General features: G+C 39.9%; 1 protein-coding gene across 1 annotated transcript in view; it reads left to right on the forward strand.

Annotated features, from left to right (window-relative positions):
- LOC146461512 (uncharacterized) overlaps positions 1-16,131 on the forward strand; it is a 190,709-nt gene that overhangs the window by 24,436 nt on the left and 150,142 nt on the right. The window contains exon 7 of the mRNA XM_085086896.1: positions 6,214-6,285. Within this exon, the coding sequence (XP_084943022.1) occupies positions 6,214-6,285 (72 nt within the window). The remainder of the gene's footprint in view (positions 1-6,213; positions 6,286-16,131) is intronic.

Genomic DNA, 16,131 nt, shown 5'->3' on the forward strand with positions numbered 1-16,131 from the left:
CCGCGAACTATTTTTAGTAGCAGTTCATGGCCGGTTCGCTTTACAAACAAATGTATGGAAAGCTCAAAACACGACTGGACGCTTTCTGGCACAGCTATATCCCTCCAATTTTTTTCTTAAAATCCTTTTCCTAGCGCCAAAAGTTTCCAATTCATGAATTTTTCAGAAGCGATGTTTTATGAAAATTATTTGACATCGGATTTCCATACAAACACTGTTATTTCAAGCCTGTTTGCCTACTCATCAAAATGGCGTCGAAAACCGTGATAAGGCCTATTGCATGGTAGTTGAGCACGTTTTCAGTTGCTTACTAAGAAAGTATAGTCGAGTTGCTGCTTTCTTGAATACGGACTCTATATGTGATACTCATCAGAGTACCTGCAGCCGACGTTGTAAACTTATTTATTACACCCATTTTGAAATCACTGATGATCCTTGCAATCTGATTGGCTCTCAACAGTGCAATTTATTCCCAAATTGTACCATTTTTTGCTCTAAATCTTATCCTTTCTTTAGCCCATCAAAATGGAAATGAAGTACATGTAGCAAAAATAGAATATTAATATTGACAATAAAACTCTGTGATTTCACAATAGGTGTAATAAAGTGGTAATTGAACTTTGTGTCGTGCAATTTTGGTCTGAATCATACTTGTGAGTTCAAATCAAACTCGCGCGATTTTGAAATCACGTGTATGATTTCAGACCAAATTGCACTCCACTCAGTTCAATTACCATTATAAATCACCGGATGAGTACTGTACTTTATTACTGAGAACTGTTTCAACCACCAGTTGCACCTGCCAGATGAAGATGTCTACAGCATGAAGTTCTGTGATGTTCATCATCTTCGTAAACCAAACATCAACTGACCAGACACTGACAAGACCCCATATCCATTTTATAGCCTGCGAGCAAGCTCTAGGGGGGAGGAGGGGAGGGAAGAAGGAAAGCTTGCAGTGATGTCTCAGGAATTTGAATATCTGCATCGAGAAACTCGATGCAAAATGCTGATTGGTGGATATTGAATTTGGTGCTTTCGTCATTACTCTTCGCGTGCGTCGTATAGACATTACAAAAATGGTGGAAAGCGAAGTTTCCGGTGAAGCTTGCGAGAATTTCTCCAAATACCTTAGGTTTTCTCTGAAACTAGGACCGGCGAAGTAAGCCTACTGCGCCGACTAAGATCTAGTTTGGAAAACTCGCCATGAATGTAAAGTCAGGCAAAAACAGGAGTTTACCTGTAGGATTTGTCCTGGTGTGTCTTGGCGAGTTATTGAATGTTAGCATTTTTGTGCATTGGTTACAGCAGTTACCAATAACACGCGACCTACCGTCTTCAAAAGAGTCGGATAAAGTTACACCTTTCGTGGACGTCAATCAATGAAAAGCCGTTGAAATTATTTTCAATTCTGACAAGATTCCAAGGTAACCCGGCAAGAAACTAAGAGTTTTACCTCGCTAAGAGAAGGCAAACTTTATTTAAATTGATTTCCAAGCTAGATCAAGGGAAAATTAAAGGTGTTTTTAAATTGAAAATTTTAATTTTCACTGCACGTGATAATTTGCTCACTTGCACGCATCGCTGATTTTGCAAAATTATTAACGACGCGGGTAGCGATTTAAAATGTTACAAAAAATACGGCTTCATCCAAACAGTGCCCATTCTTCTAGATAAACTGGCTTGGAAATCAACTTTCGTAAAGTTTACTATCTGTCAACGGATAAAACTACCAATTTCTTGATTCTGTTGCCTTGAAATGCTCTCAGAATTAAAAAAAATAATAATTTCAACGGCTTTTCTGTGATTGACGTCCACCAAAAGGCAACTTTATCGGAGTCTTTTGAAGGCGATAGGTCGCGTGTTATTGGTAACCGCTGTAATAACCTGATCAAGGAAAATACTCATCTTTAAAGCCTGGTTTACACGTACGACGCAAGCATAAGAATAAGCACAAGCACAAGGATGTTTACACGTGTGATAAGCATAAGCATAACGTGACATACGTAAGCGCAGAAGCAAACAAATTTGGCGCAATCGTGCAGCCGGGCTGCCTTTTGGTGCGAGATTTGATTCCAACATGGCGGAGAATGGCAACTCCGCGCATGAGTAACTAGATTGTACGCTGACAGCTTGTCACCGTTTTTCATTTTCCTTTCCTTGCGCTCATGCTTATGCTTGCGTCGTTTCGGTTTACACGTACGACGCAACGACGCAAGCATAAGCACAAGCACAAGAGAATGGAAATCGTTCCATTCTCTTGTGCTTGTGGTCAGCTTGCGTCGTTGCGTCGTACGTGTAAACCGGGACGACGCAAGCATAAGCACAAGCGCAAGCACGAGGCGCTTATGCTTGCGTCGCACCGGTTTACACGTAGGTTTTTTGTGCTTACGCTTGTGCTTATGCTTATGCTTGCGGGGTACGTGTAAACCAGGCTTAACCGCAGCCGAGAAGACAGCTGCACTTAAATGGGTTTCTTTCCTTCTTGTAACTAAAAAAGGAAAGGAAGGAACCACGCCCGTTTTTCAATTCAATTCCATCACATTCTAGGGATTTACGACTTAAACATGCCGCGCGACTGCGTAGATACAGCATTTCGATAAATACAAGATTATTCAGAACATAAAAAACTCATGAAATTTGAGATGGCAACAATCTACACTAAGTTTCCGGACTGGTGAGCTTCATTCGTTCTGCAATTGTACGAGTGATTAACAATACTCGAGTTACTATACAATGCCGGCTAATGAAACGCCTACATTCCAACCCACCCCTCCTCAAACTCTCACTCGCACAACAGAACCAAAATCAACGGAAACGATATGTTGGACATATTAAAGCGAACTTTGTTTTCATTAATTCTTTCTGCAAGCCGGTGGAACCCGGCCACATGTCCAAGAACATGAAAGGAACAATGAAGAGCAAGGAATAGCAGCTGATAAAATAAAATAAAACTTACACAATACGAAGCTATTTGTTTTAGTGCCTGCCTGAGACATTGGCCTTTGTAGAACTCAGGTAAATTAAGGCATGGGCCCCCAATTAATCACTTAAAAAGTGAAGGGGGGTGGTCTATCTCAGAACACTTTGGCAGTAAAAGGTTGAAACTTTGCCAGATACATATATTGACAAGTTGTGTCAACTTGGTGTTTTTTAATTATGTAAATGTTGTCACGTGACTTTGCACGGCCACAATTTACTTAAAATGATGAAAGCAAAAATGGCAACACTTTTCGTTGTGAGATATTTAACCTGATTGGTACAAGACAACTTGCAATAGATGCATCTACAAAACTGTGCTTGGCCCCTTTTGAATTTTTAAATAATTTTTAAAATACACGGATTTTTCGATTAGTACCCAGGCCCCCAAGACAATTATCCCCCTCCGTTAGGCCTTTGCTTAGAAAAATCTTAAGAAGGCCAAGCACAGAAGTGATATAATAAACGCCCTTAACATTATTAAAATGATAAAAAAAATAAGGACACAAGAAAAAGTGTTGCCATTTTAAGATAAAGCTTTTTCAGCCAATGGAAGTCACGTGACCTAATTTGCATAATTTAAAAGTTTTAAATTACCGCAAATCAATAATGTATGTATCTGTCAAAGTTTCATCTGCCTACATTAAAAGTGTTAAGAGATAGACAGCCCCCACACTTTTTGAGAGAACAATTTTGGGCCCATGCCTTAATTCACGCGAGAATAAATATTTTAGCTTGAAGTGGTCATGTCAGATAATGGACTGTAATATTGTCCATTCCACAAATTTAAAGTCTCTACAACTTATCGAAAGTGCGCCGGCCCAATTTTCGAATGGATTACTTTATTTTACGGTCGTATCTACTTGTCGAAATGCAGAGATCATGGATTACCTTTTACTGATTGAGTCAGATGTAGCTAATTAGAAACTGATAACATACGTTGGAAATAGGCTTCACATGTAAGGCAAATGCTTACAATATACGATGCTATGGTGTGTCGTTTTCAAATTGGTACGCAAGTACTAAAGCCTGAAACGGATCACGGGTAGCCAACTCCAAGAAATATGTTTCGCAAAATGTTTGCTATCATTGAAGGTTATGGTAAACACCCTATGTAAGTAAGTTATCAAAACAAAAAATGCAAGGTAGACCAAAATATTGGGGAGAAAGGAAAGGAAAGTACACTCAAATCCTAAGAAGAAACCAGTAACGTCTGTGCCAATGCTGAAGAAAATTAAAGTTCTGCGGGAAACTGATAAAACGTTATACGAATATAATTTGAAAGGTAGTTTTCGCCTTCGCACACTTAAGAATTTAACCAAGTGGCTTTTGCCGTCCGGGGATTTTAAAAAACGTCACTTTTGTTCCGTTTTGATTTAAATTTGTCCTGAAACTAAAATAAAAGGTTTCACAGTAGACCTTTGGGTGATGTAAGCGTATTAGGAAACGCCATTTCTTTTTTCGTTCTACTATAGAGGGGAAAAGGTTTAATCAAAAGAGTCATTTTTGTCAGGTTATTTGTGGAACAACATCCTTTTTAAACCGAAATATGCCATATTAGTGTCTGTTTACATGGAGGGAGGGTAGCCCTAATGGAATGGTTACCCTTCCAGGAGGGTTCCCTAATGTTTTTTCCGGTTTCGTTTACATGCAAGGTAGGGTTACCCTAGGAAATGGGGGGACCCTCTTTGCTTGCTCGGGTCACCCATCTAGGAGGGTCGACATTTTTGTTTGTGTAAGCCATGTAAACGCTCAAGGTAGGGTTACCCTCCTAGAAGGGTCAAATTTAGAGCGATCAGATTACTGTTACATGGCTTCGCACGGGTATAAACCTGGAGAAATATTTCGGTGAGCTATGTTGACAGAGCGGCTAATTCAAGCCGGAACGAGGGCAACAGATTGGCGACTGGAAAATATCATTCCCTGATGATGTGATTGTTCTTGACCAAATTAAAAACGAAGGCTCGAGAGACGGAGCCGTACTTGATCAGCCATGCAGTAAATCGAAAGGTAAAAGAAAAGCGGCCAATCGACCAACCAAGTTCTTCGTGTGAAAAAGGCAACGAAATTGCCATGAACACCCGAAACCCTTGAACTGTTTCTCAAATGTATCAAAGAGTAAAAGACGAAGTGTGAATTCAGCGGCGTCGATTTTGAAGCGATGGTTTCAGGTTTCCGCGGCTTTTTTGGCAGACATAGCCCTAAGGATAACCCTACACATTTAAAGGAGGGCTATCTTATGAGCGTTCTAGGAGGGTTACCCTCCTTTCATAGTGTTAACCAAAACTGAAAACGGAGCACAATAGTTCCATTTCCAAAACTGATGTCTGAATAAAAGTATGAACAAGACCAATTTACAAAAGAGAATGAAGTTTGAGAAAAAGAAAAAAAATTAGGCCAGGATCTGAAACGTCGAACGTTACATGAGATGAGCTTAATTACAATTTTGGTCGACCCGAACTACCTTCTGTTCAGTCGTTGAATCAAACGTCGAACCGAATTCAAAGAAAATACAAATCTTTGGGTGAGCAGAATTCAAGGGAAAAATGTTATTCATTGACAGTTCGAGTCACGAAAAGATCGACGTTTGTCCAAAAGACAACCTGCACACGTAGCTGAGGCCGATAGAACGTGTTAGACGATCAAAATACAGCTTGTATTGAATACCGACGTCGAACTTATCAATCAATCAATCAACTTTATTTAAAGAGGGTAACACGTGACAGTACTTCAACTGAGTAGTGGCCTTCAAATTGGTGAAGGTGAAGTTGGACCTGAACCTTTGCAATGCCAAAAGCAACGTATTAGCAAGGAAAAATACCTAGGGAAGTATGTATGTTTACATGTACAAGGAATGACACAAGGCAGGATTGTAGGTTATATCATTTGTATAAAACAGTACTGTCAGAAGGTTCCAGCAGTGCATTGAAGTGCGATCTGTTAAATATGACCTGGCTTGTGGGAGATTTTAGTTTATAGATTTTTATTTGTCTTAGACACACAATACAATATATACAGTACTAAGAATTGCTTACAATACTTACAAAGTTACAATACTTACCATACTAACCGTATACAATCATGCTATACTTACAATACTAATGATACTTACAGTGTTCACAATACAAATAGCTTGTAGAAGATCTGTTCAGCCAACGAGAGTTCGGAATTACGACGTACTTCACCATTTTGAGAAATAGTTAAGAAGTAAGTTGAAATTCTGTTGTGTTGTAGGTACTTGAGTGACAACCAACTCAAGAGCCTGCCCCAAGGTATCTTTGATCACAATAAAGAGCTGCTTTTGCTGTAAGTACAACTCTTCTTTAGCAAAAAATCACTCATCATAATATGAGCATTTTGTGGAGGAAATGATCGAGGATGTGGAATTAAAAAAATATATTACCGTGTGTAACAACTCCATGCGATAAATTTTGTCTTTCCGCAGCTAATGACCTTGAAATAAATAAATAAATCGACCTTGTTTAACAAGGCTCTTAGCTTCCGAATCGAGTTGGAATTTGGAAATGATTGTTTTTGAGGAGATCAGAAAGAAATACCGACGTATACCCGGAGGAAAACCGCTCAGACAAAGTACGACAACAAACTCAGCCCTTATTTATGACGCGAAGTCCGAGACTGGTAGCCCACATTAATGGATTCCGTTTCAATTTAATTCGACTCTTCCTGTTATATATAAGGCTGTCTTGTTGGTAAGCGATATTGGCTCCATACGGAATGAAATTGTAAATCAACATATTTACAGCAATTCTAACGTAAAACAATATAATTCAATACAATTTAAAAATGAATGGAAGTGTGTTATATGTAATCCGTTTAGAGGCTGATTATATGAGCCGGGCTGGCACAGTTAATCGGGTGGGTTTGTTTTAACAAGATGAGTGTTCCATGTGGGTTCCCTGAGCCCAAATATTAACTATGCTAACCGTGATGAGGTGTAACATCGACGGTTTCTAATCCTTGGACTGACCACTTACATTGGTCGATTCTTCTACCAATGTTTGGGCAGCTTTTGCTGAGTGTGTGCCTGTGGTCTCTCGGTGTACGAAGTGGTTAAGTATAGAACCAAGCTTAGTTACTTTTCTGGTAGATGTACAGTGACCAATAGCAGTTCTTATCTTTGTGAGCCCTTTTGTGACAAACACCCCATCCCAACCCACGCCTCCCTACCTCTACAGTTCTTGGCACAAGTTAGAAGAACAAAACAAGAAGAAAGAAGAGCCCGCAAGAAAGAACGAAACAAACAAACAAACAAACAAACAAACAAGACAGCCAAAACAAACCAAATGAACAAACAGATATAACAAGAACAAACAGATATAAGCAAAATAATTATTTAACAGAAAGCAACAACAACCACAACACGAAACGATATCAGTTAAACCTTTATACAACATATCGCTCGCGGTTGTTTCGCGGTGAGGTAACTTGTCTCATTAATGCGATGATAAGCAAAGAATGGCGGCTTGTAACTCAGGCAACATTTCCAACAACATAACTGGAATATATTACACGATCTGAAACTCTTTGTTTTAGTGCCTAAGACAGTGGCTTTTGTAGGGTAAGACCACAGGTAACCCAAGCTCTATTGACCTTTAAAATGCTGCAACCATGTACGGAAATTTGAGCGTCACGGTAACTGTTGCGTGTTTGCCAAATTATAAGGTTTTGTATCGAAGAAAAAAATTGTTTCCCATTTGAAGGTTAAATTTTAATTGTTTTTATCAATAGAAATTTACCATGTGAATTTCTTTGCTTGGCTATTTGTGTCTTGTGCCCTACTTGTGATGAAAACGGTTACACCTAAATGTAATTTTTTCTCAATCCTCTCAAAAAAATAGAAGCTCATCCTTTGTAAGTCATTGAGTGAGAAGAGTGAGAAAATTCGAAATGCTGTTTCAAAGTTATCGTTCTAATCCGTTAGTGCGTATATTTTCGTAATTTTGAATTTTCAAGGATTTTTGCCTTTTAAATTAAACTTACAGCTTCTTTCGCTTCCTCAAAGGGTATAGAAGGATCGTTTTAGCTGTTGGACTATAATATTATCCATTCCTTCAAACTAACATCCTCGGAGACCAGGGATCAAATAATTCGGGCGTGGAAAAATTGGCGACGGACAAATGGACGGGAAAAAAATTCGGCGAAGAGAAGTATGGATCCTTGAGGACTGACTCGAGCTCCTTACGCCGCAAAAGGTCGAGCCAAGGCTGCGTCCTGATTGGAGAGAAAAATCGTTTTGTATTTTTCTGCCCAATCGGCTAGAAGTATGTTTCCAGTCTGTTTCCTGTGCTGTTACGAAAAATTCGGTGTTCTTCACGTTAGATAATTATCAAAGGTGAAGTCAAATTGATATCATCTTTGTCGCTTGGCCGGCAAAGGTGCTACACAGTTTGAGAGCCTTCACTATAAGTTCACTAAGAACTGAGCATCAAAGGACAAATCAAGTGTAAAACGCACTGCTTCCCTTTAAAAAGGACTTTGCAATCCATTTTGTTGTTCGTGAGAGGTAGGAAAACATTATTGTTTAAAGATCTAAAGGAATTAAATTAGTTTCTCAGGGGACTGGTCCGAAATCGGCGCGAATTAGGCCTCCGTTTACTCTCATAAGGACTATTTCTCTGTAGTGTTTCAAAAAAGGAACTCAAATATGAAGCACTTTCAGTGTAGAAACGTATTTTAGCGTTTCTTCCCGACTCATCGCCACTTAAAAAATCGACAAGCTTAAGAATTAGCTAAAGGCCGCCAAGGACCTAAATAATAGATAGAAAGTTTCCTTGTTGACACTAATAAGAACTTAACTGATGAGACCGAGATGAGAATAAACTTTGCTAACTAATTCAAGAGTTGCGTCTTGATAGTCAAGCGGAAGTTTTGAGAAAAGAGACAAATAAAAACGCGGATGCTGAAGACGCTGCAAGGTTTACACGGTTTATTCTGATTCAGCACTTTAATCAATAGGCTAATTTCAAAGGCGTGTCCAAGACGTCAGAATCCAGGTCTTCCTCGAAAACACTGCGAGGCGAAGACCACAAGAGATTAGAACTTACATAGAAAGAATTGCAGAGAATTGCGGCCCGAAATAATTACCAACAGGGATCGCCTGTCACACTGATAGACAGACAGGAAAATCACAGCTTACTAATGAGCACAGAAACCGTGAATAGATGACGAGATGAGGCCCACAACCTTGGTGACAGACAGTTAACGAATGGAAATTATAATATTGCAGCCTTCCAGCCAGTCCCCCAGAGGAAATCTCCACTTCAATGGCAAATCTTGCGAACTTCGCATCCTAAGAGAAGAGATAAGGATTCTCAAAACTGTTCATAGATGGCCATAAAACAGCTCTAACAATTACAAAAAACATGCGGGACGGGTTCTGATCGCGAGTGCTAGATGAGATACGTAGAATGCAGTCAGGCACAGATGCTGTATGCAGAGTTTCACTTACATTGAGTACAATAGCCAAGATCAGCCAGGAGTCAGAAACCGTAAGGGTCGCCCATGAGATTTACAGCAATGTAGACCACGTCAAGCAGAACTGTTACTGCATGACGTGGTCAACCTTAACTCAGAGCTAATAACCACAGAAATTCCAGCCAAGTCAACAGTGAGGGCCGCGCATGACTCCCAAATCGTGAGGACGTGACACTCCGCGCTCCGCTCCTAAGCATTTTTTTTCTTTATCCTGGCGAGCATGAGCAAAACTTTATGGCCATGGAAAGGGGCAGCCGATTTACAAGAAGAAATGCCGACTAATAGCAATTTAGAAGAATTAATTGGTCAAGAGCCTGGCAGGGAAAATCGACAAGCTTGTTACAGATAGCCAAAGCCGCCATGATGTCCTGTGCGTTAAACTTTAGCAACACGAGTCCATAACAGCTAACTTGTCGGGGTGAGATTATTGGCTTAAAGCAAGGTCTTGAATTTACTTATAAAGAAGTCGATGTGGTAAAGGTTACTTTGAGAGATAAACGAGACTCCGCTCGCGTTGCCACTTTAGGTTAAAAGGTAAAGATCGAATGTTTTTGGAAAACTGGAGACCGATTTCATTAGTCAATGTTGACCCCAAGCTTGCTTCTAAGGTCATTGCCAACAGAATAAAAACCGTTTTTCTTCAAATAATCCACTATAATCAATCCGGTTTTATCAAGGGTAGATTAATTGGAGAGGTGGCTCGCTCAATCCTCGACATTATAGATTACAGTGAATCGTTAAAGTTACCTGGTATTCTACTGTTTATAGATTTTGAAAAGGCCTTTGACTCTATTGAATGGGATTTTCTTTATCAACCACAAGAGGCCTTTAATTTTGATCCGACCCTGATGAGACGGATTAAAACCTTCTACAATAATCTCTCAAGTTTTGTTATAAATAATGGGTTATTTTCCAAGCCTTTTAAGTTAGAAAGAGGTGTAAGGTAAGGCGACCCTTTGTCACCCTATCTATTTTTTAGTGGCAATTGAAACTTTGGCTATATCTCTTCGGACAAATAAGCACGTTGAAGAGGGTCTATTATAGAGGGTCTTACAATCCGTAAACCGCCATATTTCGTTCCTTCGAAACCGCAAACCCCTTTCGTTTTCTTCTAAAAACGGACACCGCCCTACAGGTAAGACGATTATCCTCAAAACCGATCTTTTAACAGCACGTAGCAAATTCTTTGGGATGTGTTAACTCAATAATGGTATTTCTCCTCCCAAAGACCACAAGATCTTAAGAACAGAACAAATTGTTTCTATAACTCTATTCAGTAACCAGCGAACAAAAGGTTTTGACGTCTGATGGGCTGTTCACAAACACAAAGATTGCTCGAGATGTTTATAACGAATTGTAAAAGTGCAAGTTTTAAGGGCGGGGTGTGTTGTCTGTTCTTATGTGGTCGTTCTAACGTGGATTTACGGACAAAACAAGTTTGTGAAATTTACGTTACCTTTACCGCTCAGTCTTCTGAGCCTCTTTACTCTGTTTGAATAACCGCCACAAAAACACGCAAAAACTGAAAACGGCGAGCTAAATTTATGATTTCCCGCAACCGCTTGATAAGTCCGAAAACCGCCAGATAAATGTGAATGAAACCGCAAACCGGCACTCAAAATTGGCTTAAGCCGCCAAACCGCCACACTATAATAGACCCTCGTTGAAGGTATAACAATCGATAATGACGAAATAAAAAACACTCCTATATGCTGACGATATGACTTTTACTCGATCTGGCGAACACCTCTTCTGTAGAAACCTTCATGCAAATCTTGAACAATTTTGAAAAATGCTCTGGTTTAAAAATGAATGTTTCAAAAACTAAACCGATGTGGATTGGGACAAAGAAGAATTCATCAGAGCAACCTCGGGGCCTTGAGTGGTATAAACTGGAGTTAAAACGCTGGGAATTTACTTCTCGTGTGACCAATGAGAGGTCATAAAACAAAACTTTCAAGAAAGATTAAGTGACATTCAAAAAACGAGGGGTTTATCCTTGTTTGGCAAAGTGACCATTATAAAATCGTTCCTTATACCAAAGCTTTTATATGTTTCTACAATATTGGAAACCCCACAAGAAATTATAAAGCAGATGGAGAGGATGGTATATAAATTTTTGTGGAAAGGTCCGGATGAAGTGACTAGACGCTAGGTAATAACTCGCTGAAGAACGGTGGCCTCGCCCTGAATCTTACGGATCTTGAAACCCAAATTAAAGCAATAAGGCTGTCCTGGATTTCACGGGTTCTTGATGAGCGGGTAGGTCCATGGAAGTCGTATTTTATATTACATTTGAAAAAATATGGAGGGACTCTGCTCTTAAAATACAATTTTGATGTAAGAGATCTCAATTTAAGTTTAAACGGTTTTTATCAGCAGCTACTTGACTGGTGGGCAGATTTTAGAAATGCTTTCTCTGATATTAATTATGCCCATTATGTAATCTAGAATAATAAAGAGATAAGAATTGATAACAAATCTGCCGGTTTTTATAAAACAAAATTTGAAGACTGTGGAATTCTTTATTTAAATGATCTATTACTTAGTTTGGATAATGTTCGCTCTTTTGAATACCTAAAGAATGTAGGGCTTGATTCTAACTTTTTGATATGGTCTGCCTTACGGTTGTCTGTGCCTAAGGATAGGTATCCTCTTACCTACCGGTGGAATTTGATCCTATGGCTTTCAAATATAATAATACGGAATTCGATGCACACTCAGCTAAATCTAAACAGTTTTACTCACTGCTGATTGCTAATAAAGCTAAATACCCGAATAGATTCAAACCTTTGTCAGCCGATTTTGAAATTTCAGACCCGTTGCAGGAGGTGTTCTCGATCCCGTATAACGCAACAGGTGAAACTTATGTTTGGTCTTTCCAGCATAAATTATTAAATAACATCTTGTTTACAAACGTCAAATTATTTAAAATTGGGTTAATTGAGTCAGGGAGGTGTTCTTTCTGCGCAATTTACAAAGAAGACTTGTGCCATTTCTTTTATGACTGCTCCTATACGCGCAGCTTTTGGAACAGATTTTGCAATTGGTGGTCTAATTTTCGGAGTCTTACCTATCTTAAAAGATGTTATAGTTGGCATTTTAAATAGAAATGACCTACTAAATTATCTGATAATTTTAGGTAAACTATGTATATGGGAGTGTAGAAGAAACAAAACAATCCCAAAATTGGATTTGCTTCTACACAAAGTAGAAGCCAAAAATGAGAGTAAAGGGGTCCATTGTCTTGAGAAATAAGAAGCTTCACGATTTTAGGAAAAGATGGGAACCATTATTATAATAACTTTTGTTGTGATATTACGCGGAGAAAATATGTGTACGGCTCATTCAAATTCTGTACTGTCATTTTCTAATTGAAGTATCTGCATTGTGTCTGTGATCTTTTGTGTTGTCTACCTCTCTAAAATATATATTTAAGTCAGGAGAATAAATTGTAATAGGGGTAGCATTGTAAGCATTGTAAGCCACAGTCAGCCCAAGCTCAATATCAGAGAACCGTTGAATTATAAAGCTTTATATGGGAATACAACGGACTTGTGTAAAATGGTAGAAAATAACAGTTTTTTGTCAATAAAGTCAACTGACTCTGTTTCTTCTTGTATTTTTTGTCATTAACCAGCTTTTCAAGCCGGTTTGAAGCGATTTCGGCGAGTTCACGGCGTCATTCGGGTTTCCATTGTTAAGTGTAACGAAAGGCCGAACTCTATTTCAGCCATACCCGAAGCGTGAAACGGAATAAATCCGTTGAAATCATCCCTAGTGTCCCAATTTTTTCATAGAATCAAAGTAGAGATGAATACCTATCCTTCCAGCGCATTTCCGACTCAAAAATGGGCCGCGCATTGCGGAGAAGAAGTCAACATAACGACTGAAGGTAGCAGCGCCATCTTGGGGCAGGTATTGCGTCGCAAGAATACAAAGATCAGTATTGCGAGGAGAAGGTTCGTGCATGGAAAGAGGAAATCGAACGTCTCTCTGAAATAGCGACGAGCCAGCCCATGCGGCGTATATTGCTTTCACAAAAGGCTACAAGTCGAAGTTTAACTACTTCATGCACACGATTGAATCGTTTGAAGTTTATGTCGATCCAATCCAGGAAGTGATTGAAGATTTACTACTCCCCACTTTGTTCGGTCAATCAGAGCGTCTCCCTAACGAGGTGCGCAGACTTGCGACCTTAGCAACGGGTCAAGGGGGTCTAGGCATTTCTGATCTGAAATCCGAGGCACCGCAGCAGTTTGCTGCCTCGAGACTAATAACCACCGCGCACGTAGATTCTATTACTTCACAGAGTTCCATCATGGTGCCAGGAGAAAGATCTACGGAAGAGCTAAAGAGGCACCAACAATCACTTAAGAGCCGGCAAGTGCCAAAGAGAAAATGGATAGCTTTGATTCAAGCCTCTCCCCAGGCCTGCTGCGTCTGGTTAACCAATCGAGGGACAAGGGCGCAAGTTCTTGGCTGAATTCGATGCCACTCGCAGAGAAAGGTTTAGCCCTCAACAAGCAAGAGTTCAGAGACTCGCTACGCTTGCGTTATGACTTGCCCTTAGTCGATTTACCAAGTCATTGCATATGTGGGGATGAATTCACCGTTAGTCACGTCCTCTCTTGTAAAAAGGGGGGTTTGTAGCGCAAGGACATTCCGGTGTACGAAACTTGTTAACGACATTCATCGACAAGATTTCTAATAATGTCGAAATCGAACCACGCCTTCAACCCCTGGACATCGAGCGATTTCGTTTTAGGAGCGCTGTTACAATTTCTGAGGCAAGGTTAAACATCAAAGCGGGAGGTTTCTGGGCAAGAGGAGTTACGGCATATTTTGATGTTAGAGTTACGCACGTCAACTTCAAATGTTACAAGAGCAAGCCAACATCGGAAGTGTTCAAAGAGCAAGAAGAAGAAAAGAAGCGCAAGTACCAGCAGCGGGTGTTAGATGTAGAAATGGGTTCGTTTACGCCTTTAGTATTTGGAACCAATGGCAGAATGGGAAACGAGTGTCAGCGGTTCTTAAAGCATCTCGCAGACAAGATAGCTCAGAAAGACACCGAGCCTTATCATGTTGTAATCACTTGGCTAAGGACACAGACCTCGTTTGAACTCTTAAGATCGGTACATGAATGCGTCAGAGGTTCGCGAACGCCGTTTCGTAGCAAGATAGAGCAATCATTAGACTGTAAAATAAATGTCGCTAGTGCGGATATCTGAAATACGTGTCTATATGCTTTTATACTTAGGGCTTTTCATGGACACTGGTTTAGCCGTCATTAGTATAATTCGATTGTATGATCTTAATATCTCTGCATAATGGCATTCTTTATTTTATAGAATTTTGAACTTTTATTATTAATTACATCTTTTTCCTCTTCTTTTATGTATCTTTTATCTATTTTTTTATGGTAAACAAACGATGCCGGATTTGGAATCGGGCAGTGAGAATCCGACTGCAGGAAAATTCTGCTCTTGAGATGACATATCTGTTGTGAAATACTAGTTACCAGTCTTTATAAGAGCACGTGCTCGCGCGGTTATGTATTGCCTCGATCCAATGAATAAACCGGAGTTGTAATTTGTACAGCCATTGTCAATGTGTTCATTTTGTAGTTGGGAATACAAAAGCATAACATGGTGTCAGAAACCGGATAATAATGAATCAACTGCCACCACCGAAGCCACTATCATTCGTAGGAAATGTTGCAGAGAATTGGAGACGTTGGATCCAGCAATTTAGGCTTTATCTCAACGCGACGAGCTTCGACAAGAAACCAGCGCAAGTGCAATGTTCGACTTTGCTAACAGTTGCAGGAGAGGAGGCGTTGGAAATCTTTAATACTTTCGGTCTCAGCGACGAAGACAAGGTGAAGATAGATGTCGTGATCAAGAAGTTCGAGGAATATTGTACGCCGAAGAAGAATGTAACTTACGAGCGGCATGTGTTCAACACGAGGGCACAAGGAGCGACCGAAGGAATCGATGCTTACGTCACGGAATTGCGCAAGCTTGCAAGGAACTGTGAGTTTGGAGAATTGCATGATTCTATAATTCGTGATCGTATTGTGTGTGGTATCAGAAGTAACGAAGTTAGGAAACGTCTTCTGCGAGAAAAAGAGTTAAATTTGGAGCGAGCAGTTGAAATGTGCAAGTCATCTGAGATTACTGAAAACCAGGCGAAGAATATTGTTGTGGATCAGGATGACAGAGAAGTGCACGATGTGAAAGACGACTCAAAGAAATCATGGATCCTAGAAAGACTGGTCTTTCTAGGATCCATGAAGAAATCACCCGGAAAACCGAGAGGAGCAAAAGGAAAGCGCAAACAAGCGAAAAAACCGTTCAATTGTAGAAGATGTGGACAAGTGCACCAGCCTCAGAAATGTCCAGCCTTTGGTCAGGTTTGCCACAAATGTAAACAAAGGAATCATTACTCGAAAATGTGCCAGTCCAAACCAAGGGACAGCTCTAAACACGTAAGTGAGTTTAGATGTGATGATTCAGATACAGATGAGTTCTTTATTGTGGTCTTGGGAACCAAACCACTCACTCAGAAAGATTGGATACAAAGTGTTGTGATCAATAAACTCCAGGTCAATATGAAATTAGACACTGGTGCTCAATGCAATGTTTTGCCTTATGC

This window comes from Pavona decussata, unplaced genomic scaffold (genome assembly GCF_977016875.1).
Source record: "Pavona decussata unplaced genomic scaffold, jaPavDecu1.1 SCAFFOLD_198, whole genome shotgun sequence".
Taxonomy (NCBI): domain Eukaryota; kingdom Metazoa; phylum Cnidaria; class Anthozoa; order Scleractinia; family Agariciidae; genus Pavona; species Pavona decussata.